Below are 27,444 nucleotides of genomic sequence, written 5' to 3'. Positions count from 1 at the left end.
CTCGGGAAGTGGAAAGAAGTACAGTTTAGTCCAGGTAGCTTTACATTGCTGGTGCTGTCTAGTACACAGGCCAAACCGCACTGGATAATATGTTGCAGTTAAATCATCCTCTGAGAGGCCCCTTACTAACGCGGCACAAACCAGCAATGCTGGTTGCATTTCCTCCCCCTTCATAGGCAAGTACAGGCTGCTCCTGTGTTCAGTTCTTGAAGTGAATGTGAGGTTCCTTCTGCAATTGAATTATATACTTCACTTGAGGGTGAGACACACAGTCCTAAAAGAGGAACAGATCTGATTACCTGTGCTGGTTGATAGAAGCCTGTTCTGGTGTGCACAGCTCAGACAAGGACCCAGCAGAGGGTGGTGCAGGGGAACTTGACTCCACAGGAAGGAGAGGGCAGCCTGCCACGCTTCTTTCAAGGACTCGGATTCTCCCTCCCTCTGACCACCAGTTTTCTTCCAGCCCCTTGGGCAGGGAGCCTCATCCTCTCTGGAGCAGAACTCTCCTCTGACTGCTGCAGTGAGTGCCAGCAAGCTTGCAAATCATACTTCTGATCTCATGCCTCTGCATGGCCTCTGGCAACACTCAGCCAACTTTTATTTGTGGCTTTTGATCCTTACTAATGTGGTACAAACCGGCAATGCTGGTTGCATTTTCTTCCCCTTCATAGACACTTACAGATTGCTTCTGTGTTCAGTTCTTAAAGCTTCTTGTGGATCCCTGAACACACCAAGCTTCTTCATACTTCCATGATAATGACGATATTAGCTCATCTTCGTTGAGAACTTATGCACGCACAGAGTGCAGAGACCTTTACATCAATTATTTCACATAATCCTCACAGCACTGTGAGATAGGTACTATTTTCATCCCCAGTTTACAGCTCTAAAAATGAGTAATTTGCATAAAGATGCACAGGAGCCTGTGAGCCTAAGTACCTTGCTTGACTCAAGAGCTCTTGCTCTTAGCCAGGGGTTGGCAAATTTTTCTTTAAAGGGCCATCTAATAAATCTTTTATGCTTCGCTGGTCACACACCATTCTGTTGCAACCACTACTCAACTCTCTTATTACAATGTGAAAGCAGAAACAGACATGGGACATTGACATAGACACAGGGCATTGGAAAAACAGGATGTTGCTCCAACTTGACTTGCTAGCCCTTCCTACCCATCCCGGCCTCATTCATGTCAAGCTTAAGGACTTTATCCCAAGAAAGTAGCTCAGAACACCATGCCATGGGAAGGAAAACTTCTTTCTCAGAATTGGGTGGAAGAATACTTCTTGGTAAGGCATTGTGCAACCAGGGTGGAGGAAGAGGAGCTGCTTCCATGGCCTTGAGAAGGTATCTCTTTCCTGCCAGATGCCGAATAAGCACTTCTTTAGGTAGGGAATGCCCTGCTCCCCTGGAAACTGCCTCCATAACACTGGAGAGATTGAATTGCTTATAAAATAGTCACAAGAGCTTTTCTCAGGCTCATCTCAGTGTGGGAGTTTGTCTTTCCTCCCCTGGCTGTCCATTTAATCAAACAGTCTTATAAAACACCCTGTCTACAATTGCTCTCAATACTCCTCCATAGTGCTTAATTTATGGACTAAAACAATCAATCTCCTTCCCCCTTAAACCAAGCACCATGATCACTTGGCAGCCTTCCCTCCCTCTAAGAATGTGTCTGGAAATTTAAGATTTCAAGCACTGAGATTAGGAATATAAATTTGGAAGTTACTTGTGACATCATCACACCTGTAAAGACACATTTTTATGATTCACTGTTTCTATATGCCCCTCAACTTTCTGTACACACCCCATTAAGGTGTCTGATCTTGACTCCTAAGAAATGTCAGAATCTATGAGAATATAAATTCAGTGAATTCCCTTCATGATTTTTGTCCTACTCATTTTAGATTCTCAAAATTAAGTTCTAAGTGAACATTCCAAAAAACTGGAGAAAAGGGTGCCTGTGAATTCCATTTGGTAGGAAAAAAAAATGTCCACAGTCACCAGCTCAATGGGAAAGCAAACACTGGGGAGGAAGGTGCAGGCATGGGTAGAAACCATGAGAAGTAAGCTTTTTGGGCAGAGTGGACTTGGGTGATCTCTTATCCTATATCATGAAACTGCCAATTCCACACAAGACAAGCTTGTTCTTATGCTGTAAAAACTCATCTCCTTTGTCCCTCTTGCTTTTCAAAGGAGTGTCATGTCCCCAGAGTAGCCCCCAATTCCCAGGCCAGGCCACCAGGAAGGCAATCAGGAGATCCAGAAGGACATGTTCAAACATGGCCAAAAACCACCGCAAGCCACTTCTTGCTCAGACCACGGGGCAAATGCCTATTAACCCTCAGAGACAGTTCAACCTGATGGGAAGGGTGGTGTGAGTGGAGAAGAAAACTTGTGTGGGAAGGGGGCAAGAGAAGAGTGTCTGAGTAAGCAGAAGGAGGGGACAATTATCACAGATCAGCTCCTTGTCTCCTTTGTTTGAGAACATGACTAACCCATGACTTCAGTGAATTTACATCCAATGGTATTGTGTTGGGATCAAGTCAAGGCTAGAAGCCAGAAGAATTTCTCCATGACTAAAGGAAACCAAAGAAGCAATATTCATACTTCATACCTTTCTAGAGGCAGGGGGTGATCTCACTATTTGTAAAGCCCAGCCCTTCCTAATCTGCAGGCTCACCTTCCAGGACTGAGCCCGGCCCATTTTTTCCATATATAAGCTGCTGCCGGGAAGCTCCTCTCATAGATCTGCTCCTTTCAGCTCTGCCTTCCACCTCTCACACCCTTCTCAACCTATTCTTCTTCAGGAACCATGTCTTACAAATCCACTGTGAAGACCCAAAGCATCAGCCGCAAGGGCTTCAGTGCCGGCTCAGCCAGAGTCCCTGGGGTGTGCCGCTCTGGCTTCAGCAGCGTGTCCCTGTCCCGCTCCAGGGGCAGTGGCGGCCTCGCTGGAGTGTGTGGAGGAGCTGGCTTTGGCAGCCGCAGCCTCTATGGCCTGGGGGGCTCCAAGAGGATCTCCATCGCAGGGGGCAGCTGTGCCATCGGTGGTGGATATGGTGGCAGAATTGGAGTTGGCTATGGCTTCGGAGGTGGAGCCGGGAGTGGATTTGGTTTCGGTGCTGGGGCTGGTAGTGGCTTTGGGCTCGGTGGTGGAGCTGGCTTCGGAGGTGGCTTCGGTGGTCCTGGCTTCCCTGTGTGCCCCCCTGGAGGCATCCAAGAGGTCACCATCAACCAGAGTCTCCTGACTCCCCTCAACCTGCAAATCGACCCCACCATCCAGCGGGTGAGGACTGAGGAGCGGGAGCAGATCAAGACCCTCAACAACAAGTTTGCCTCCTTCATCGACAAGGTGAGCTGGGAGCATCTGCCCCAGTGGGGATTGCAGAGTGCCCAAGAGAGACCCAACCAATGTCTTACCAGAGGGAGCCTTGGGATTTTCAAGAGAGAGGGGACTCAGGCTAGCTCTCCACTGGGATGCAGGGCAGGACCACATCATGTGGACCACAGGCAGAAGGTGATGGTAACCATTTACAATTACTGATCTCTTAAATGTCTTCCATAATTGTGAGGGAAGCATTCACAATTCTTGATAACCCTGAAGCAAAGAAATGAACTGAAAGAATGGAATGAGTTAGCTTGATCTGTTGAACAGTGTAAGAAATAAAAAGGGGAATTACAGTGGAAAATGTACTTCAGCCTTAGTTGAGCTGGAGGGTGTAGGGGCAGAAGGAAAGAAAACTTAAAAAAAATAGAAATTCCAGGGGAAAAAAGACTCAAAAATATGTGAATACCCATAGAAATACTCAACTTGTAGAACCAGATCATAAGCACTAAGAGAGTTTATTTTAGAAGGACTCATACTCTAAATAGGAAACAGGATTAAATCCAATTATTAATAGGATTGGAATTTAATCATTAGATTATAGACATTTTAACATCTCTTTAACTGAAATATGCTCTTTAAAAACCTCTGTGCAATATATGAGAGAAATATGAGTTTTAAATTACATTTGTGATTGTGCTTATCAAAAGGAAGAACAGAAAGGTAAAAAGTCACTGACAGACGTCTCTGGAATAGAGAGGGAGGGAACATCTGACAGCTCCCTGGGGAAACTCGGCTATGAGACCTGTGTGGTGTGAAGCTAAAAAGTCAGGGGAGCAGAACTGTCAGCCTCTGTACAGGCTCTGGAGCAGCCCAGCACCACCAGGACCACCAGATCAGCCTGGGGACTTGTCAACTCACAGATAACTGTCTTGTCTTCCTGCAGGTCCGATTCCTAGAGCAGCAGAACAAGGTCCTGGACACCAAGTGGACCCTGCTGCAGGAGCAGGGCACCAAGACCGTGAGGCAGAACCTGGAGCCTTTGTTCGAGCAGTACATCAACAACCTCAGGAGACAGCTGGATAGTATCCTTGGGGAGAGAGGCCGCCTGGACTCAGAGCTCAGGGGGATGCAGGACACGGTGGAGGACTTCAAGAACAAGTGAGTGACAGGAGACAGAAAGGCTCAGTTTCACGAAGCCCATATAATTAGTTTCAAGCTAATTATATGATCAGGTTCAAATGAGGGCATGATCTTAGTAAAACATGTCCATGAAAATGAAACCACAATTCTTACCTAAACACAAACTCTGGAAAACATAAGGGCCATGCAGGTAGATGGGGAGAGTAATGGAGTAAATAATATAGTGACCACAAAATTCACCTTTGAAGCTTACTGGCTGGAAAGTCCCATTTGCATATATCCATTCTGGGAAGTTGAAATTCCAAGCTGCTTTTTCTGTATCATCTTCACCCCTGACTCAATTAGATTTTATCCTTTCTAATTCCAGATATGAAGATGAAATCAACAAGCGCACAGTAGCAGAGAATGAATTTGTGAATCTGAAGAAGGTGAGATGAGTCAGATCAGGGGTTCTGGTTTCTTTGCTGAAGGGGAAGACTCTGAGAAAACTGTATCAGGGAGACTAAAAGAGGAGCAGACTGGGCATGAGGGCTCATCTGATCTCAGCCTGTTGGCTTCTTTCCCAGGATGTGGATGCTGCTTACATGAACAAGGTTGAACTACAGGCCAAGGTAGACGCTCTCACAGATGAGATCAACTTCCTAAGAACCTTCTATGACGCAGTAAGCATCTTTTCACATTCTGCTTTATTGATTACACTGAGATTTGCAAAGGGTGGAAAATCTCTGGCTGGGTATACCTGTCTAAACGTCATGATCAAAGATGATCGGATGATCTCTGGTTCTGCAGGAACTGGCTCAGATGCAAACCCACATCTCAGACACTTCTGTGGTCCTCTCCATGGACAACAACCGCAACCTGGACCTGGACAGCATCATCGCTGAAGTCAAAGCCCAATATGAGGAGATCGCTCAGAGGAGCCGGGCTGAGGCTGAGTCCTGGTACCAGTCCAAGGTGAGTGGTGAGGCGGCAGCTGAGGAAGAATCCTTGTGCCTCTTCTGTGAACATCAGTGAGGCTGTAGACTTCAGTGGGGAAACTACAACTAAGAAGTGGGGGCCTCTCAGGGTAGACCTTTTGGGTAATTATGTCCGAGTCTCATAGGTCAAAGACCCAAATGTAGGACAAAAGCTACTGTAGATAAAGGCAGAGTGATCTTTGCTTTAGATTTACCCTGATGCTGGTTCTCAGCAAGAGTACAGAACATTGCTTGTCCTGAAGAGAACCAGTCAGTCAGTGGTAGTACCAAGGATGGTATGTGATGGGTACACAGTGTCAATGACCTAGTAACACCAATTTTCATACAATGTCTTGTGGAGAAACCATTAGTTTTGATTTGATAAAACCTTGATTAGTGTCCCGGGAAGCCTATGGACAGCCCCCTTGTCTCCCTCTGGTTTACAGTACGAGGAGCTGCAGGTGACAGCGGGCAGACACGGGGATGACCTTCGCAACACGAAGCAGGAGATCTCTGAGATCAACCGCGTGATCCAGAGGCTGAGATCTGAGATTGACCACGTCAAGAAGCAGGTATGGAGGGGTCCATAGAGCAGAAAAGCATTGTTTCCTTCCTAGACCATCAGGTATCATCAACCATCATGTGGGAAATTTCTGGGCATCGTGAGGGAAAAGCAAGAAGAGCTCCCTCAGGTTAAAGATACGGAGCCCAGCTTACAAGCAGGAAACAGACTCAGGACAGACCAATTCCCACTGGTCAGTGAGACAAAGATACAGTCTAGAGGCAATAAAATGAGATTCTGAAAGGGGAATGATTGATTTGGGAATACAAGACACATGTAGGCAAAGAAACTTTCAGGTCAGAAAGTGTGAAGAAGAATGTTGCATATATGCTCAGATTCAATATGAAAAAGAAGCTGAGAAAAGGCACAGGACAAATGAGGGTTATCCAAGTCTGTAAAGTGGAAGGAAGGCAAGGTCTCAAGAGTTTGAGATGAAATTGTCTTCTCAATGAGAATGTTTGTGGTTTTGTACAAGTTATTATACATCCACATAAACTTATCTAAACTGTCAACATTCAAAACAGAGCAGTAGTTCCATTTCTTTCCATGTCCTCTGGCTTTATTCTGCTGTGGCATCTCCCAACCCCATCCTCACTGATGTGGTTAACACAGAGGGAAATAGGTTTTCATTAGGGACACTGAGACTAGTTAAGGTTTGTAGTTTGAAGAAAGACTGGACAATGAATCAACCTCCTTTTCCACGAGATCTGGGCTCTAGAGCCCTTCCTCACTGGGAAAGTACAGCTATGTTTCCTCTGCCCTGGAGTCCAGATTCAGGTTCTGCCCTCCTCCCCTCTAGTGCGCCAGCCTGCAATCTGCCATCGCCGATGCCGAGCAGCGTGGGGAGCTGGCCCTCAAGGACGCCAGGAGCAAGCTGGCTGACCTGGAGGACGCCCTGCAGAAGGCCAAGCAGGACATGGCCCGGCTGCTGAAGGAGTACCAGGAGCTCATGAACGTCAAGCTGGCCCTGGACGTGGAGATTGCCACCTACAGGAAGCTGCTGGAAGGCGAGGAGTGCAGGTGAGTAACTCACACAGCCTCCGCAACCATCTGGCTCCATCTCCAAGAAGTCCTGCCAATGAGCCCAAGTGGAAGGCGCTCTAGCGGTGGTCATAGTGCTACTGCCAGGAGAGCACTGAGAAGGCAGGCTCCTGGGGACTCTCCTCACACGGAGGCTTCCCATGCGGGGCCAGCTGTGGCTCTGGGTCTCATCGTGGCTGTGTCTTCTGTCTCCTAGGCTGAGTGGGGAAGGCGTTGGACAAGTCAACATCTGTAAGTGCCTTCACCTGCCCCCATCCCGTGCCCTTGTGTCCCTCTGACTGGACTCTGTGTGGCAGAGTGAGCTCACCATCCTGTCCTGACCTCGTCCCTTTGCCTCCACAGCCGTGGTGCAGTCCACTGTCTCTGGTGGCTATGGTGGTGCCAGCGGTCTCGGCAGTGGCTTAGGCGTGAGTGGAGGAAGTGGCTACTCCTACGGCAGCGGTCACAGCCTTGGAGGTGGCTTCAGTTCTGGCAGTGGCAGAGCCATAGGGTGTGGCTTCGGCTCCTCTGGGGGCAGCAGTTCCACCATCAAATACACCACCACCACCTCCTCCTCCAGCAGGAAGGGCTACAAGCACTGAAGTCGTGTCATGGGCTCAAGCTCCCACAATGTCTCAGGCTCCCTCTCCAGCTTCACCACCCTCTCCTCCAATTATTTCCTCTCTCTGCTCCCTTCTTCTCTTACTCCTTGAGTTAGAACTGAAGTTACTTAGTGCCCTTATCTTCTCTCTCCCAAAACCTGTTACCCATGAGGTTCCATTGTTCAGCATTGGAAGGTCACCTCTTGAGTCCTACTCCATAACAGGGCAATCCCACTTGCTTTCCACTGGCCCAGGAGGTCCCATCTCAGAGGTGTTATGTTCCTCCCTTGCAGTGATTACTAAAGTACAAGTGACTGGTTCTTTGATGTACAGGGTTTGTATCCCTGTGGTGCTTCCTCTGCTCTTTTCTCACTTGTATTGCTAAATAAAGCAGATTTATAATATAATGTGTGGTTTCATATAGCTTTTCTTTGTCACCAGTGGTTCTTGAGGTTTTCATCTGATAAATGCCTTCTCAGGAATGAAGCATATGCCCAGTCCCCATGTGCTTCACTCTCCTTGTTTAGATAAATTCAAGAAACAGCAGTTTAGCATCCTGATGCTCAGCAGTCCTCCCATAACACTTGGCATGTGGAGTGGGAAGGATCTGGTTCCATCATCATAGTAAAGTCTGGTTTTACTGCTTGGATCAGGTCTCAGCAGTTTGGTTTCTCTGACTTTTCTTTATGATTCTACCTCCTTCTGCACCTGTTGTCATTCATCAACCTCAGAGAATCATATTACAGTTTAATTAGATCAGGAGAACACTGACTAGAGGGTTAGATGTTTGATATGTTCTAAAATGCCTCATGACCAAGAAACTGTGCCTGACAACATGTATCAGGAGTAATTCAAATGCCCACGTTCCTCAATTGAAAGTATGCTTCTAGCAGTGTATCCTGAGGAAACAGTACAAATACAAGAACTTGTACTTCTGGGATATGAATCCCAATAAATTTCTACCAGGAAATCTTGGAAATACTGGTTAATTTCAAGATCCACAGACTCAGAAACAAAATGCAGGTGCTAATTTTTTGAAGTGTGGAGACAAAATAGGAATGAGAAGGTCTTTTTCCTCACCCCAAAAGCCTCTCACAGAGACTCAAAGAAGTCGAGTCTTTGCTGCTCCAAAGACATGGTCTTGAAACCTCTCTCAGCTGTGTCTTGGCTTCCTTTGACTGCTATGAATGGGAAAGGAAATGTCAGGATACAGTGCAATCAGTATCAGTAGATCAGTAGAACAGTAGATCAGTCATCTTCTTCCTGAGAGCCAGTCACTGTTTTGTCCATGTCCCTAATTCCAGGTTTATACCTCTGGAGAATTCCACCTAATACCTTTAGGAATTAAAGTTCCCTTCTGAGGAATCAAGGAGATAACAGGAGATTCTAGAAATCAAGGAGATTCTAGGAATGGGGTGAAATATACACTAAAAGATGATCTTGGAGCATCTTTTAGTGCCAAAAATGAAGAAATAGTAAAAAAAAGACACTGTAAGAACTCTTAGTAGCCAAAGTGGAACAACTTGAGCTATAAATAAATAGATAGAACATAATGCATTGGAATAAATCACAAATTGTGAAATAATTATTCGTGGAAACTACTGATGTGAATGTGGTTGACTAAATTAATTAATAAGGCATGATTGTCAAGTCTCAGGCAAAAGAATTTCCTTTAATTACGTATGTGGTTCCCATTCAAAGAAGGAGTGAACAAGTACTCCCTGCTGTGTGGGCTGGGCCCAATGAACTCCTTCCAAAGAGTACAGTCTAAAAATGGGGGCAGAGAGTGACTTTCCTGCAGAGAAATTAATCAAACACTTCCTCGGCCAGGTGATCAAGGTTAATACCAACAGTAATAAGTTTTTTCATAGCATGTATCCTGATATGATGTGATGAGAAGTGCAGGACACCTCTGTGGTCTTCCTCCCAAACACCATAACTCTGGTATATTCATGAGACAACATCAGAGAAATCCCAATTTTGGACATCTACAAAACACCTGGGCAGAGTTCCTCAAAGCTTTCTAGGTTGTGAAGACAAGAAAAATCTAACAAAGTGTGTTACCCAAAGAGGGTCTAAGGAGACCCGTGACTAAATGAAAAGTAGCTATTATGAAAAACACTTAAGCTATGGGGCTCAAGGTATTATCTGTATTTTTTACTAAACTAATTTTCACACAAAATCATAAAGCAAGAAAGGTAGAGAGAGAGTCACAAAGAAACAGAAAGACAGTTGGAGGGACAGAGATGCAGAGAAATTATTGAATGACATGTAAAAATAATATTGATAATCTCGTGTTGATTTAACTTCATTACTGTATTTTTTAAGTTGTGTACTTTCTAAATTTTCTGATGTCAAACCTTGTTATTTCAAAAAAGAAAGTGTATCCCCCACGATGTCCTCATTCTATGACATCTGAGATTAAATGTGGTTACACTTTCTGGTATTAAGGAAGAAAAGATTCAATCTCTTGATTAAGGTGCATGAGATTAAAACTTTCAGACTGATTTCCTTTGCCCATTGAGGACTGAATAAGAAGAAACATTTCTTTTGAAACAGCAAAGACTTGTTTTTGAAGCAAGGAAGAAATCAGTAGTACCAAAGGTGGTTAGATACTGGATTTGACTCCTAAGGAGGCTAGCCAACTGCCTCCTTCAATATCAGGTCTGTACACCTGAAAAATACAGAAAGTACATCTTTTATATAACAACCTTAAATAGAAGAATTTTTTCCAGTTAGAAGTTATATCCAAAATTCATCTTATCTGAATCCTCTGTGATCCAGGATGATCACTTGCAAGCCATACAAGGTAGATTCTAGCTATGTTGGCTAGAATCCCCAGCACAGATCAATAATGAATGACATCACAGCTCATGGTGGGGGCAGAGGGCTCAGCACAGCAAGAGGAGGGGACATTTCTGCAGGTCCCGATTGCTCTGCCTGCTGCGTGCACCAGGAGGCATCCCTATGGATCCCCATGACAGCTAACTCTTCATTATACTTGGCCTTGAGAAAACCTAACAGTAGACCTCAGGATGAGAGGAAAAAGGTGTTAAGGAGTCCATCTCTGACAGCAGCTGGATCCCTTGGACCATGACTTTCTCTGGACCATCCTTTCTCTTCAAGGCTGTCACGTGCTGGGCTCCAAGGGTATTCCTTTAGCACTAGAAAGTGAGTAGGGCAGGAAAACCATCCTCTCTGGGTCTTGGAGGCTGGTCCACTCAGATGTGCTATTTCCCAACACTCTTACTGTCCCCAGACTCCACATGTAACTATAGAGCCCCTTCTTGAGCCCCGCTGCCATCTGTATCTGTACTCTCTCACTTAAGAAACTCCTCTCCATCAAATTGAATAATGGAAGACATTTCTTTCCTGCTTCTGTTTGCAACTGCAAAGCTAGAGTTTATCTGGATTCTCATGAAAGTTTCCCTTCATCCCCATTTTCTGTCTCTCCATTCCTCTTGCCTAGTCGGATTTTCTTCATAGCACATGGAGAGTGTAACCACAAAGAAATTAGAAATTGCATTTAGTAGACCTTTCTTTTCTCTTAATATTAGTATTGTTATTTTGCTACTGTCATAGGTTTGTTGTAGGATAGAGCAAATAAGTTAATATGTCATTCAGAGCTAAGCTTTTCAAAGTTAGTAAAATAAATAGTTATAAAATCATCCTGTTTTCTTCTATTAAAACTTGAAATATAGCTACAAACTTCTGATTTAAGTATTTTCTAATAAGTTTTTACATATTTCAACCTCTGTCTTTTGAAAAAGACTTCAAATCTAGAAGAACCCAGTAATGAAGAGCACGCATAGCATGAAAATTCTAGCTTATAAATACCACTTCCAAGTAAAGACACCAGAACTACTCACAGAAATGGCTAATTCCATATCTGTTTCGAGATAAGTGTAAGATAACCTTGAGACAATTGTTCCTGTCAACAAAGAAGCTTTTGGAGTCTAATGGGGCCCTGTCAAAAAGATGCAGGAGCCAATCTGAAGAATTCAAGAGGCCTAAAATGCGACGGTTTATGCACCAAAAGGATTAATGCCTGCAATGGATTGAAACATATAAAATATGGTTTTTCAACTGTGAGTTTATAATTATATAAAACCAAAATAATAAGCAAAACTTCCTTGACTGCATTTGGAAATTACTGTGGTCCCAAATCAGTAGTATAAAAAATTCAAAAGTACAAGCAAGAAGCACTTATTCTGCCTTTCTTGTCTGAATAATATACATACTAGGTTATCTAAAAAGTGAACACTAAAGATTCCATCTTTATAGATGACTCCCAGTTGATAAATGCAGTGGAGGGATATTAAATTCAAAATTGCGAATTTGCAATGTCTAAAGAAACAGTCAATGTGGGAATTGACCAATGAATGTTAAAACATTAGATGATGGATTTACTTGGCACTACTTAATGAAGGGATAAGGCTGGAACTACAGCTAAACTACAGATCAGTCTTAACATCACTAAACTGGACAGCTAGTATTATGTGCCTCAAAATTTCATGCAATATAAAGCACACAGGACCAGCTGGGACATGATTTTTCCTGAAACAATGGAATAAATCTAATTTGCCCATAGAACTAGTACACAGGAAAAACTGGGGTTAGAAGTTATGTGACACCAACAGGAAACAATGAACCAAATCCAGTGTGTAGATACCCTAGAGAAAAAAAACAATTTGTCCACAGATGCTGCTGCTGCTGCTGCTAAGTCGCTTCAGTCATGTCCGACTCTGTGTGACCCCATAGACGGCAGCCCATCAGGCTCCACCATCGCTGGGATTCTCCAGGCAAGAACACTGGAGTGGGTTGCCATTTCCTTCTCCCATGTATGAAAGTGAAAAGTTAAAGTGAAGTCGCTCAGTCGTGCCCAACTCTTAGCGACCCCATGGTCGCTGGTAGCCTACCTAGGCTGGACTGCAGCCTACCAGGCTCCTCCGTCCATGGGATTTTCCAGGCAAGAGTACTGGAGTGAGGTGCCATTGCCTTGGCATTCAAAAGGGATCTATTACAGTATGAAAGAATCTTCAGATCAGATCAGTCCCTCAGTCGTGTCTGACTCTTTTCGACCCCATGAATCACAGCACGCCAGGCCTCCCTGTCCATCACCAACTCCCAGAGTTCACTCAGACTCACATCCATCGAGTCAGTGATGCCATCCAGCCATCTCATCCTCTGTCGTCTCCTTCTCCTCCTGCCCCCAATCCCTCCCAGCATCAGAGTCTTTTCCAATGAGTCAACTCTTTGCATGAGGTGGCCAAAGTACTGGAGTTTCAGCTTTAGCATCATTCCTTCCAAAGAAATCCCAGGGCTGACTCCTTCAGAATGGACTGGTTGGATCTCCTTGCAGTCCAAGCGACTCTCAAGAGTCTTCTCCAACACCACAGTTCAAAAGCATCAATTCTTCGGCACTCAGCCTTCTTCACAGTCCAACTCTCACATCCATACATGACCACAGAAAAAAACATAGCCTTGACTAGACGAACCTTTGTTGGCAAAGTAATGTCTCTGCTTTTGAATATGCTATCTAGGTTGCTCATAACTTTCCTTCCAAAGAGTAAGCGTCTTTTAATTTCATGGCTGCAGTCACCATCTGTAGTGATTTTGCAGCCCAGAAAAATAAAGTCTGACACTGTTTCCACTGTTTCCCCATCTATTTCCCATGAAGTGATGGGACCAGATGCCATGATCTTCGTTTTCTGAATGTTGAGCTTTAAGCCAACTTTTTCACTCTCCACTTTCACTTTCATCAAGAGGCTTTTTAGTTCCTCTTCACTTTCTGCCATAAGGGTGGTGTCATCTGCATATCTGAGGTTATTGATATTTCTCCCTGCAATCTTGATTCCAGCTTGTGTTTCTTCCAGTCCAGCGTTTCTCATGATGTACTCTGCATAAAAGTTAAATAAACAGGGTGACAATATACAGCCTTGATGAAATAGCTGTGAAAAGAAGAGAAGTGAAAAGCAAAGGAGAAAAGCAAAGATATAAACATCTGAATGCAGAGTTCCAAAGAACAGCAAGAAGAGATAAGAAAGCCTTCTTCAGCAATCAATGCAAAGAAATAGAGGAAAACAACAGAATGGGAAAGACTAGAGATCTCTTCAAGAAAATTAGAGATACCAAGGGAATATTTCATGCAAAGATGGGCTCGATAAAGGACAGAAATGGTATGGACCTAACAGAAGCAGAAGATATTAAGAAGAGATGGCAAGAGTACACAGAAGAACTGTACAAAAAAGATCTTCACGACCCAGATAATCACAATGGTGTGATCACTGACCTAGAGCCAAACATCCTGGAATGTTAAGTCAAGTGGGCCTTAGAAAGCATCACTATGAACAAAGCTAGTGGAGGTGATGGAATTCCAGTTGAGCTATTCCAAATCCTGAAAGATGATGCTGTGAAAGTGCTGCACTCAATATGCCAGCAAATTTGGGAAACTCAGCAGTGGTCACAGGACTGGAAAAGGTCCATTTTCATTCCAATCCCAAAGAAAGGCAATACCAAAGAATGCTCAAACTACCGCACAATTGCACTCATCTCACATGCTAGTAAAGTAATGCTCAAAATTCTCCAAGCCAGGTTTCAGCAATATGTGAACCGTGAATTTCCTGATGTTCAAGCTGGTTTTAGAAAAGGCAGAGGAACCAGAGATCAAATTGCCAACATTCGCTGGATCATGGAAAAAGCAAGAGAGTTCCAGAAAAACATCTATTTCTGCTTTATTGACTATGCCAAAGCCTTTGACTGTGTGGATCACAATACACTGTGGAAAATTCTGAAAGAGATGGAAATACCAGACCACCTGACCTGCCTCTTGAGAAACCTGTATGCAGGTCAGGAAGCAACAGTTAGAACTGGACATGGAACAACAGACTGGTTCCAAATAGGAAAAGGAGTACGTCAAGGCTGTATATTGTCACCCTGTTTATTTAACTTATATGCAGAGTACATCATGAGAAAGAATCTTAAGAGACCCAAGAATCTAGTTAGGATGTTGGCACCAACAGGAAACAGCGAACCAAATCAAGTGTAGACATAATAGAGAAAAAAACAATTTTCCTACAAATCAATGTTGTTAAAAAGGGATCAAATACAGTATGAAAGAATCTTAAGAGAACCAAGAACCTAGTTAGGATGTAGCTTCTAGTAAACCAGCATAAAAAGACATCTTGAAATAATCAGAGAAGTGTGGACATAAATGGACATTCAGTTTCATTATGAAGCAACTGTTGCTATTGATATAAAACTGTTATATAGTTAGATTAAAAAGTCATTCTTACTTAAGCATGTATGCATATATTAAGTGAAGTGACTTAACGTCTTAATTTTCTTGAAGATACATCAACAAAAAAGTAGAAGATTTCAATAGGAGAAGTGGGGGAATTAGATGAGATAATACCAAGAGATGTGGATCAGTATTTAATCTGGGAGATTGGTGCATGGATGTTTACATACTATTCTCTCTCATTGTATCCACTGGACTTCCAATGATACAAATTTTGATTAAGTAGTAAAGGAGGTTGTTCCACTGAGAAGAACACTAATATATTTGGGAATGAAATTTCTGATGATGGTAAGTAAATCTGATGTATTGTATACAACTTTCAGGTGACCCCAACAGGCTCAGAAAGGTGAGGGCCCTGAGCACAATGATGTCTTCATTGAACCCAATAGTTCCCATGTAGTGCAAGAAAGGAACAGTAATATTTCTAGCAGCAATTATTGCTTAATATTTTAAATGCTATGTGTTTTAAATATAAATATAAGAATGAAAGACTTCTGAACATAACCAAATGGAGGAAACATTTCCTCCTTAGGAATTGCCTTAAACCAAACAGGGAGAACAAGAATCATAAAAGTAATCTCCACCCTCAACCACCAAAAGGAAAACATCTTAAATTCCTTCAATTAGAAAAAAAAAAAAAGAAAGAAAGAACAGAAAACTCTTCCCACAAAAAGAGAGAAATAAATCACAGATGTTGGGAAACTCAGAGAGAAGATGCCCTCAATGCACATCTCAGAAAATCCAGTGAAGAACACTCTTGAAAACAGACAAATCAGAAGTAAACAATGTGGGAAACACAGAAGAACAGTACACAAAGCTAGCCCTGAGGTCTCCCGTTGCCAGGCACCTCTGACTCATGCAACTCCTACTGCGAGAATGTGAAGAACACATCCTCAGGTGCATATCCAAGAATCGAAGAATCAGTCTTTGCAACAGTCAGAAGTGGATGTGTGGGCCTAGGCAGGGCCTATTTGCCCTGAAGTTTCAAGACACAGGGAAGGCAGGGTTGGGTAAGGAATCAGAGGCAATGCCTATTGGCAGCTTGTCATTGGAGAAGCAAAGAAAACTGAGACTGAACTGTGAGCCACTCTGCAGACATCTTCCTTGGCTTGGATGAATTAAAATTAAAAGAACTATTTACACAGCCTGTGTCCTACTGAGAATTCCTGTTATTCTGGTTGTGGCCTCTCCTCCCAGAAGACTGTCTGTAAAGGCAAGTCCAGAAGGATCTCAAATCATTCAGAGATGAGCCCTTGTTAGGAAGGAACCATTCCAAGTCCCACGAAGAACACTTTACATGAAAGCAAACAAATAAACAAGCAAACAAAAAACACAAGGAACAGTAAAAGCAAGAGGCACTTAAAAGCATTCAACAAAAAAAAGTCAGAATAAAGTATTTCCTAAAAGGGAGTGAAATAAACACCAAGATGAAATAAGAAAGCCAAGGGGCAATAGAGTGAGAAATAAATGATTAAGTATTAGCAGGTAGAGCTCAAACAGAAGAGAAAAAAAGATAAAGCCACAAGAGAAATGAATGCCAAGCTGAAAACAACACAGGACCTTGCCAATGCACAACAATGGACCATAGGTTAAAGGTGAAGAAAACAACCCATAGGAAATAGCACTTGAGACTGCCACAGAATTGAGAAAAAAACAGAGATATGGGAGGAAAAGTATGTACATTACAAGCATAATTGCAAAAGAGAATATATATGTGTTTCATATCTACATATCAGTTCAGTTCAGTCACTCAGTCATGTCCAACTCTTTGCGACTCCATGAAGCGCAGCATGGCAGGCTTCCCTGTCCATCACCAACCCCCAGAGTCCACCCAAACCCATGTCCATCAAGTCGGTGATGCCATCCAGCCATCTCATCCTCTATCGTCCCCTTCTCCTCCTGCCCCCAATCCCTTCCAGCATCAGGGTCTTTTCCAATGAGTCAACTCTTCACATGAGATGACCAAAGTATTGGAGTTTCAGCTTCAGCATCAGTCCTTCCAACGAACACCCAGGACTGATCTCCTTTAGGATAGACTGGTTGGATCTCTTTGTAGTCCAAGGGACTCTCAAGAGTCTTCTCCAACACCACAGTTCAAAAGCATCAATTCTTCCATGCTCAGTCTTCCTCACAGTTCAACTCTCACATTCATACATGACCACTGGAAAAACCATAGCCTTGACTAGACGGACCTTTGTTGGCAAAGTAATATCTCTGCTTTTCAATATGCTATCTAGGTTGGTCATAACTTTCCTTCCAAAGAGTAAGCGTCTTTTAATTTCATGGCTGCAATCACCATATGCAGTGATTTTGGAGCCCATAAAAATAAAGTCTGACACTGTTCCCCACCTATTTGCCATGAAGTGATGGGACTGGATGCCATGATCTTAGTTTTCTGAATGTTGAGATTTAAGCCAACTTTTTCACTCTCCTCTTTCACTTTCATCAAAAGGCTTTTTAGTTCCTCTTCACTTTCTGCCATAAGGGTAGTGTCATCTGCATATCTGAGGTTATTGATATTTCTCCCTGCAATCTCCATTCCAGCTTGTGCTTCTTCCAGCCCAGCATTTCTCATGATGTACTCTGCATAGAAGTTAAATAAGCAGGGTGACAATATACAGCCTTGACGTACTCCTTTTCCTATTTGGAACCAGTCTGTTGTTCCATGTCCAGTTCTAACTGTTGCTTCCTGACCTGCATTCAGATTTCTCAAGAGGCAGGTCAGGTGGTCTGGTATTCCCATCTCTTTCAGAATTTTCCACAGTTTATTGTGATCCACACAGTCAAAGGCTTTGGCATAGTCAATAAAGCAGAAATAGATGTTTTTCTGGAACTCTCTTGCTTGTTTGATGATCCAGCAGATGTTGGCAATTTGATCTCTGGTTCCTCTGCCTTTTCTAAAACCAGCTTGAACATCAGGAAGTTCGCAGTTCACATATTGCTGAAGCCTGGCTTGGAGAATTTTGAGCATTGCTTTACTGGCATGTGAGATGAGTGCAATTGTGCGGTAGTTTGAGCATTCTTTGGCATTGCCTTTCTTTGGGACTGGAATGAAAGCTGACCTTTTCCAGTCCTGTGACCACTGCTGAGTTTTCCAAATTTGCTGGCATATTGAGTGCAGCACTTTCACAGCATCATCTTTCAGGATTTGGAATAGCTCAACTGGAATTCCATCACCTCCACTAGCTTTATTTGTAGTGACGCTTTCTAAGGCCAACTTAACTTCACATTCCAGGATGTCTGGCTCTAGGTGAGTGATCATACCATCGTGATTATCTGGGTCGTGAAGATCTTTTTTGTACAGTTCTTCTGTGTATTCTTGCCACTTCTTCTTAATATCTTCTACTTCTGTTAGGTCCATACCATTCCTGCCCTTTATTGAGCCCATCTTTGCATGAAATATTCCCTTGGTATCTCTAATTTTCTTGAAGAGATCTCTAGTCTTTCCCATTCCGTTGTTTTCCTCGATTTCTTTGCATTGATCGCTGAGGAAGGCTTTCTTATCTCTCCTTGCTATTCTTTGGAACTCTGCATTCAGATGCTTATGTCTTTCCTTTTCTCCTTTGCTTTTCACTTCTCTTCTTTTCACAGCTATTTGTAAGGCCTCCCCAGACAGCCATTTTGCTTTTTTGCATTTCTTTTCCATGGAGATGGTCTTAATTCCTGTCTCTTGTACAATGTCATGAACCTCCGTCCATAGTTCATCAGGCACTCTGTCTATCAGATCTAGTCCCTTAAATCTATTTCTCACTTGCACTGTATAATCATAAGGGATTTGATTTAGGTCAAACCTGAGTGGTCTAGTGGTTTTCCCCACTTTCTTCAATTTAAGTTGAATTTGGCATTAAGGAGTTCATGATCTGAGCCACAGTCAGCTCCCTGTCTTGTTTTTGCTGACTGTATAGAGCCTTTCCATCTTTGGCTGCAAAGAATATAATCAATCTGAATTTGGTGTTGATCATCTGGTGATGTCCATGTGTAGAGTCTTCTCTTGTGTTGTTGGAAGAGGGTGTTTGCTATGACCAGTGCGTTCTCTTGGCAAAACTCTATTAGCCTTTGCCCTGCTTCATTCTGTACTCCAAGGCCAAATTTGCCTGTTACTCCAGGTGTTTCTTGACTTCCTACTTTGCATTCCAGTCCCCTGTAATGAAAAGGACATCCTTTTTGGGTGTTAGTTCTAAAAGGTCTTGTAAGTCTTCATAGAACCGTTCAAGTTCAGTTTCTTCAGCATTGCTGGTTGGGGCATAGACTTGGATTACTGTGATATTGAATGGTTTGCCTTGGAAACGAAGAGATCATCTGTCATTTTTGAGATTGCATCCAAGTACTACATTTCGGACTCTTTTGTTGACCATGATGGCTACTCCATTTCTTCTAAGGGGTTCCTGCCCACAGTAGTAGATATAATGGTCATCTGAGTTAAATTCACCCATTCCAGTCCATTTTAGTCCATTCGCTGATTCCTAGAATGTCAATGTTCACACTTGCCATCTCCTGTTTGACCACTTCCAGTTTGCCTTGATTCATGGACCTGACATTCCAGGTTCCTATGCAATACTGCTCTTTACAGCATCAGAACTTGCTTCTATCACCAGTCCCATCCACAACTGGGTATTGTTTTTGCTTTGGCTCCATCCCTTCATTCTTTCTGGAGTTATTTCTCCACTGATCTCCAGTAGCATATTGGGCACCTACCGATCCGGGGAGCTCCTCTTTCAGTATCCTATCATTTTGCCTTTTCACACTGTTCATGGGGTTCTCAAGGCAAGAATACTGAAGTGGTTTGCCATTTCCTTCTCCACATTCTGGACCACATTCTGTCAGACCTCTCCACCATGACCCACCCGTCTTGGGTGGCCCCACGGGCATGGCTTAGTTTCATTGAGTTAGACAAGGCTGTGGTCCATGTGATCAGATTGGCTAGTTTTCTGTGATTATGGTTTCAGTGTGTCTGCCGTCTGATGCCCTCTTGCAACACCTACCATCTTACTTGGGTTTTTCTTACCTTGGACGTGGGGTATCTCTTCATGGCTGCTCCAGCAAAGTGCAGCCACTGCTCCTTACCTTGGACAAGAAGTATCTCCTCACGGCTGCCCCTCCTGACCTTGAACATGGAGTAGCTCCTCTCGGCCCTCCTTTGCCCGTGCAGCCGCCACCCCTGACCTCGGACGTGGTGTAGCTCCTCTCAGCCACTCCTGTGCCGACGCAGCCTGGCACTCTCTGTCCCCGCCCCTGACCTTGGTAGCTCCTCTTGGCAGCACTTCTGTGCGGTCCGTCACAGCCAGCGATGTATATATGTATGTATATATTCAACATATATTCTCACATGCATCACACGTGCTGTGCTAAGTCTCTTCAGTCATGTCCCACACTTTGCGACCCCAGTGACTGTAGCCCCTCAGGCTCTTCTGTCCCTGGAATTCTCTAGGCAAGAATACTGGAGTGGGTTGCCAAGCCTTTCTCCAGGGAATCTTCCAGACCCAGAGTTCGTACTAGCGTCTCCTGCAGCTCCTGCATTGTAATCAGATTCTTTACCACTGAGCCACTGGAAAGCTGTATGCATCACACATGCCCCAGGAAAAGCACAGAAACATTCAAATGAGGTCACTACAAGGATACACAGGGAAGTAGCCAACACTGCATAGTCTTCCAGTACAGGACTGGGGAATGGCCTTCAGCACGTAATTTTTTCCTCAGCCATGTATTACTTATTAAGTATTTTAAATAAATAAGTAGATGTTTAATATCAATAGCATATAAATAGGCATTCTATGACATTTATATCTGTAATGTTTAAAGTGATAGCTTATTAAACTTCTACTTTGAATTGTCACTTCACAGGATACACGAAGGACACAAGACCACCTAAAATAAGATGACATGATTATGCAGGTTAAACACTCCAAGATTGGACAACTGCAGAAAACAAATACCCTGTTTTTTTTTTCTCACAAATAAACTGCAAGTGGAAAGGTGGAGGCAGATTTAATGACCTGCAATATTATAAAGACATATAACCCAAACACAAAATGAATGGAATTTACTAGGATCCTGATTTGGGAAAACAAAAAATAAAATACAAATAATACACAGATGTATTTCAAGGTTGAATAGATACTCCTTGATGTTAGTGAACATCTAGTATTTAAGGATATATAAATGGTGGTTAGTAATTTTAGAGACCAACTCATTTAAATTTAAATATTGAATTGTATTCTTTTTTTTTATTTTATTTTATTTTGAAACTTTACATAACTGTATTAGTTTTGCCAAATATCAAAATGAATCCGCCACAGGTATACATGTGTTCCCCATCCTGAACCCTCCTTCCTCCTCCCTCCCCATTCCATCCCTCTGGGTCGTCCCAGTGCACCAGCCCCAAGCATCCAGTATCGTGCATCGAACCTAGACTGGCAACTCGTTTCATACATGATATTTTACATGTTTCAATGCCATTCTCTGAATTGTATTCTAAAGATACAACAAGATATCTGGAAATTGCTTTTCAATATATTAAGGTTAATGAGGAATTGCATGGTAGCATGGAAGAAATAAGGCTGACCATGAGACAATAATTCTTATAAAATCGACTAATAGATATTCAGAGACTCATTTATATTGCAGTTCTATGCTCCTATTTGTGGGACATTTTTAGGGAGCAAAAAAGTCATATTTAACTTCAGTAATTAATGACAAATACTAAGTTATAGGAAAAGCAATAGGTATTTTGCTTTCTGGGATCTCTGGCTAGTGAGTGAAACACCATGGGAGAAGAACTCTACATTTCACACACGAGGATTACATGGACAACCTTTGTGTGAGTTGCTGACTAACTCCCAGCTCAGTGAGTTGAGACTAGTCTTACTGTACTCAGAGCTGTCAAAGCTGGAAGGCAGGAGAAATTTTCCCTGACTAAAGGAAACCAAATATGCAATCTTCACATTTTACAACTTTTCTAATAAACCAGATGTGATCTCACTCTTTGTAAAGCCTGGCCCTTCCCAACCTGCAGGCTCACCTTCCAGGACTGAGCCCGGCCCATTTTCTCTGTATATAAGCTTCTGCTGGGAAGCTCCTCTTACAGATCTGCTCCTCTCAGCTCTGCACTGCACCCCTTGCTCTTTCCTCAGTCTCTGCTTCTTCAGGAACCATGTCTTGCAGATCCACCGTGAAGACCCAAAGCATCAGCCGCAAGGGCTTCAGTGCCGGCTCAGCCAGAGTCCCTGGGGTGTGCCGCTCTGGCTTCAGCAGCGTGTCCCTGTCCCGCTCCAGGGGCAGTGGCGGCCTCGCTGGAGTGTGTGGAGGAGCTGGCTTTGGCAGCCGCAGCCTCTATGGCCTGGGGGGCTCCAAGAGGATCTCCATCGCAGGGGGCAGCTGTGTCATTGGTGGTGGCTATGGCGGCAGAATTGGAGCTGGCTATGGCTTCGGGGGTGGAGCCGGGAGTGGATTTGGTTTCGGTGCTGGGGCTGGTAGTGGCTTTGGGCTCGGTGGTGGAGCTGGCTTCGGAGGTGGCTTCGGTGGTCCTGGCTTCCCAGTGTTCCCCCCTGGAGGCATCCAAGAGGTCACTGTCAACCAGAGTCTCCTGACTCCCCTCAACCTGCAAATCGACCCCACCATCCAGCGGGTGAGGACTGAGGAGCGGGAGCAGATCAAGACCCTCAACAACAAGTTTGCCTCCTTCATCGACAAGGTGAGCTGGGAGCATCTGCCCCAGTGAGGGTTGCAGAGTGCCCAAGAGAGCCAACTAAGAGACCTGTTCTACCGGAGGGGAGACTCGGGGAAGAGGTGGGTGGGACTCAGGCGAGCTCTCCACTGGGATGCAGGACAGCCTACATGTGGACCCCAGGCAGAAGGTGATGGAAATCATTTATAACTACTCATCCCTCACATGGCCCCATTCCTGCCAAGGAAATAGTCACAGTTCTTGATAATCCTGAAGGAAAGAACAGAAAATAAGAGAATGCAATGAGATGGCTTGATCTTCTGGATGGTCTAAGAAAGTTAAAAGGGTATTGAAGTGGAAACTGCATTTGAGTCATAGATGGATGCTGGATGGAGGAAGGAAAGCAAAAAACAAAAGGGAATTTGAGGAAAAACAACTCAAGTTTATATCCATAGAAATACTCACCTGTAGAACCAGAAAATGAGCCATAAGGGACTTTGTATCAGCCGGATTCATGCACTATATGGGAAACAAGATTAAATCCAACCATTAATAGAATTGGAATCTAATCATTAGACTATAAACATCTGATATCCCTTTAACTGAGGCATGTGCTTTGTGAAAGCTCTGTGCAATATGAGAAAAATGCTATGATAAAGTACATTTGTGCTTGTTCTTGTCACGAGGAAGACAGGAAGGGTTGAAAGTCACTGACTGACAGTCTCCATAAGTGAGAGGGAGGGAACATCTGACAGCTCCCTGGGGAAACTTGGCCATGAGACCTGTGTGGTGTGAAGCTAAAGAGTCAGGGGAGCAGAACTGTCAGCCTCTGTACAGGCTCTGGAGCAGCCCAGCACCACCAGACCACCAGATTGGCCTGGGGACTTGTCAACTCACAGATAACCATCTTGTTTCCCTGCAGGTCCGATTCCTGGAGCAGCAGAACAAGGTCCTGGACACCAAGTGGACCCTGCTGCAGGAGCAGGGCACCAGGACCGTGAGGCAGAACCTGGAGCCTTTGTTTGAGCAGTACATCAACAACCTCAGGAGACAGCTGGATAGTATCCTTGGGGAGAGAGGCCGCCTGGACTTGGAGCTCAGGGGGATGCAGGACACGGTGGAGGACTTCAAGAACAAGTGAGTGACAGGGGAGAAAACACCTTAGATTCCTGAAGCCCACACTTCGGTCTGTTAGATGACCAGGTCCAAATGAGGGCATGATTCTTAACAAAACATGTCAATAGACATGACATTACAGTTGTTACTAAACACAAACCCTGAAGAACAAAAGGGCCATAAAAGTTGAATGGGAAGAGTAACGAGTAAAGAAATTAGAAACCACAAATTACAACCTTTAGGCTTATTGACAGAAGTCTCATTTGTATATATCCGTTCTGGGAAGCAGAGATCTCAGGCTGCTTTTTCTTGTATCATCTTCACCCCTGACTCAATTGGATTTTATTCCTTTTAATTCCAGATACGAAGATGAAATCAACAAACGCACAGCAGCCGAGAATGAGTTTGTGAAGTTGAAGAAGGTGAGATTGAGTCAGATCAGGGGTTCATGGCCCTTTCCTGAAGGAGAGGAGTCTGAGAAAAGAATCACTGAGGAGACTAAAACAGGAGCAGACTGGGTAGGAGGGTTCATCTGATCCCAGGCTGTTTGCTTCTTCCCCAGGATGTGGATATTGCCTACATGAACAAGGTTGAACTACAAGCCAAGGTAGATGCTCTCACAGATGAGATCAACTTCCTGAGAACCTTCTATGATGCTGTAAGTATCTCTCTACATTCTGTTTTATTGCCTTTAAAGAGATTTGTTAAGAGTGGAATATCTTTGGTCTGCTGCTGATGCTGTTAAGTCGCCTCAGTCGTGTCCGACTCTGTGTGACCCCATAGACGGCAGCCCACCAGGCTCCCCCGTCCCTGGGATTCTCCAGGCAAGAACACTGGAGTGGGTTGCCTTTTCCTTCTCCAGTGCATGAAAGTGAAAAGTGAAAGTGAAGTCACTCAGTCATGTCTGACTCCTAGCGACCCCATGGATTGCAGCCTACCAGGCTCCTCTGTCCATGGGATTTTCCAGGCCAGAGTACTGGAGTGGGTTGCCTTTGCCTAGGTACCTCTAAACATCATGACCAAAGATGATTGGATGATCTCTTGTTCTGCAGGAACTGGCTCAGATGCAAACCCACATCTCAGACACTTCTGTGGTCCTCTCCATGGACAACAACCGCAACCTGGACCTGGACAGCATCATCGCTGAAGTCAAAGCCCAATATGAGGAGATCGCTCAGAGGAGCCGGGCTGAGGCTGAGTCCTGGTACCAGTCCAAGGTGAGTGGTGAGGCAGCAGCTGATGAAGAATCCCTGTGCCTCCTCTGTGAATATCAATGAGGCTGTAGACTTCAGTGGGGAACCTACAACTAAGCAGTGGGGGACCTCTCAGGGTAGACCTTTTGGGTAATTATACCAGAGTCTCGTAGGTCAAAGAACCCAAGTTAGGATGAAAGCTAATGTAGATCAAGGTGAGTGACCTTTGTTTTAGCTTTATTTCAATGTTGACTCTCAGCAAGAGTACAGAACATTGCTTGTCCTGAAGAGAACCAGTCAGTCAGTGGTCTTACCAAGGATGGTGTGTGATTAGTGAAGAGCGTCAATGACCTAGTAACACCAGTTTTCTTTAAATGTCTTATGGAAAACCATTAGATTCTATTTTGAAAACCTTGATTAGTGTCCTGTGAAGCCCATGGACAGCCCCCTTGTCTCCCTCTGGTTCACAGTACGAGGAGCTGCGGGTGACGGCGGGCAGACACGGGGATGACCTGCGCAACACCAAGCAGGAGATCTCTGAGATCAACCGCGTGATCCAGAGGCTGAGATCTGAGATTGACCACGTCAAGAAGCAGGTACAGTGGGGACCATGGAAGAGAAAAGCATCCTTTCCTTCCTAGACCATCAGGTATCATCAACCATCATGTGGGAAATTTCTGGGAACTGAGGGAAAAGCAGGGAGAGAAGGCCGTGTATTTCCTCTCTGGGAGAGTTTCCCCAGGTTAGAGAGATGGAGCCCAACTCAAGAGCAGGAAACAAACTCAAGATAGGCCAAATCTCTACTGGTCACTGGGACAAAGATACACTCTACAGGCATTAAAATGAGATTCCACAAGTGGAGTGATTGAGTTGATAATTCAAGCTGCAAGTTGACAAAGAAGAGTTTAGGACAGAAAGTGTGGAGGAGAATGCTGCATATATGCTCAGATTCATTATAAAAAGAATCTGAGAAAAGACACAGGAAAAATGAGGGTTGTCCAAAACTGTGAAGAGGAAGGAAGGCAATGTCTCGACAGCTTAAGATGAAATCATCTCCTCACTGAGGATGTTTGTGGCTTTCTATAAATTATTGTACATCCACATGAACTTACCGAAACTGTCAACATTCAACACAATTCAGTGGGTCCGTTTCTTCCTTTGTTCCCTGGTCTTTGGTCTGCTGTGGTATTGTCTAGCCCATCATCATTTGGGTGGTTAACACAGAAGGGAATAGAATTTCTTAAGTTGCTCCTAGAATAGTTAAGGTTTGCAGCACTGAGAAAAACTGGACAAAACGAATCAAACCTCCTTTTCCACGAGACCTGGGCTCTAGAGCCCTTCCTCACTGGGAAAGTACAGCTATGTTTCCTCTGCCCTGGAGTCCAGATTCAGGTTCTGCCCTCCTCCCCTCTAGTGCACCAGCCTGCAATCCGCCATCGCCGACGCCGAGCAGCGTGGGGAGCTGGCCCTCAAGGACGCCAGGATCAAGCTGGCTGACCTGGAGGACGCCCTGCAGAAGGCCAAGCAGGACATGGCCCGGCTGCTGAAGGAGTACCAGGAGCTCATGAATGTCAAGCTGGCCCTGGACGTGGAGATTGCCACCTACAGGAAGCTGCTGGAAGGCGAGGAGTGCAGGTGAGTAACTCACACAGCCTCCGCAACCATCTGGCTCCATCTCCAAGAAGTCCTGCCAATGAGCCCAAGTGGAAGGCGCTCTAGCGGTGGTCATAGTGCTACTGCCAGGAGAGCACTGAGAAGGCAGGCTCCTGGGGACTCTCCTCACACGGAGGCTTCCCATGCGGGGCCAGCTGTGGCTCTGGGTCTCATCGTGGCTGTGTCTTCTGTCTCCTAGGCTGAGTGGGGAAGGCGTTGGACAAGTCAACATCTGTAAGTGCCTTCACCTGCCCCTATCCCGTGCCCTTGTGTCCCTCTGACTGGACTCTGTGTGGCAGAGTGAGCTCACCATCCTGTCCTGACCTCGTCCCTTTGCCTCCACAGCCGTGGTGCAGTCCACTGTCTCTGGTGGCTATGGTGGTGCCAGCGGTCTCGGCAGTGGCTTAGGCGTGAGCGGAGGAAGTGGCTACTCCTATGGCAGCGGTCACAGCCTTGGAGGTGGCTTCAGTTCTGGCAGTGGCAGAGCCATAGGGTGTGGCTTCGGCTCCTCTGGGGGCAGCAGTTCCACCATCAAATACACCACCACCACCTCCTCCTCCAGCAGGAAGGGCTACAAGCACTGAAGTCCTGTCTTGGGCTCAAGCTCCCACAATGTCTCAGGCTCCCTCTCCAGCTTCACCACCCTCTCCTCTAGTTGCTTCCTGTTTTCTACTCTCTTCATCTCTTACTTTAATTTAGAACTGAAGTTATTGAGTGCCTTCATCTCCCTCTGCCAATACCTGCTCTACCTGAGCTTCCATTGTTCACCATCAGAAATTAACTACTTGGTCCTAGTCCAGACAGGGAATCCTCCTTGCTTTCCACTGGCCCAGGAAGTCCCATCTCAGAGGTGTTGTGTTTCTCCATTTCAGTGATTGTGAAAGCAGGAGTGACTGGTTCTTTGATGTACA

At 44.6% G+C, this 27,444-nt stretch overlaps 2 protein-coding genes across 2 annotated transcripts; both read left to right on the top strand.

The window, feature by feature from the left end:
• Window positions 1–2,735: 2,735 nt before the first annotated feature.
• KRT6A (keratin 6A) lies at window positions 2,736–8,015 on the top strand. The gene is made up of 9 exons (XM_045165484.1): window positions 2,736–3,352; window positions 4,272–4,486; window positions 4,836–4,896; window positions 5,035–5,130; window positions 5,258–5,422; window positions 5,871–5,996; window positions 6,786–7,006; window positions 7,224–7,258; window positions 7,370–8,015. The coding sequence occupies exons 1-9, from the start codon at window positions 2,813–2,815 to the stop codon at window positions 7,606–7,608; spliced, it is 1,698 nt and encodes a 565-aa protein (XP_045021419.1). The 5' UTR covers window positions 2,736–2,812; the 3' UTR covers window positions 7,609–8,015.
• A 14,028-nt stretch (window positions 8,016–22,043) lies between these two features.
• Window positions 22,044–27,159, top strand: LOC123465694 (keratin, type II cytoskeletal 6A-like). Its single transcript, XM_045165483.1, has 9 exons — window positions 22,044–22,598; window positions 23,494–23,708; window positions 24,049–24,109; window positions 24,250–24,345; window positions 24,740–24,904; window positions 25,351–25,476; window positions 26,295–26,515; window positions 26,733–26,767; window positions 26,879–27,159. Exons 1-9 carry the CDS (start codon window positions 22,059–22,061, stop codon window positions 27,115–27,117), a joined length of 1,698 nt encoding a protein of 565 aa, XP_045021418.1. The 5' UTR covers window positions 22,044–22,058; the 3' UTR covers window positions 27,118–27,159.
• Window positions 27,160–27,444: the final 285 nt, after the last annotated feature.

Source organism: Bubalus bubalis, chromosome 4 (genome assembly GCF_019923935.1).
Source record: "Bubalus bubalis isolate 160015118507 breed Murrah chromosome 4, NDDB_SH_1, whole genome shotgun sequence".
Lineage (NCBI taxonomy): Eukaryota > Metazoa > Chordata > Mammalia > Artiodactyla > Bovidae > Bubalus > Bubalus bubalis.
This window is presented reverse-complemented; position numbering and strand designations above follow the sequence as displayed.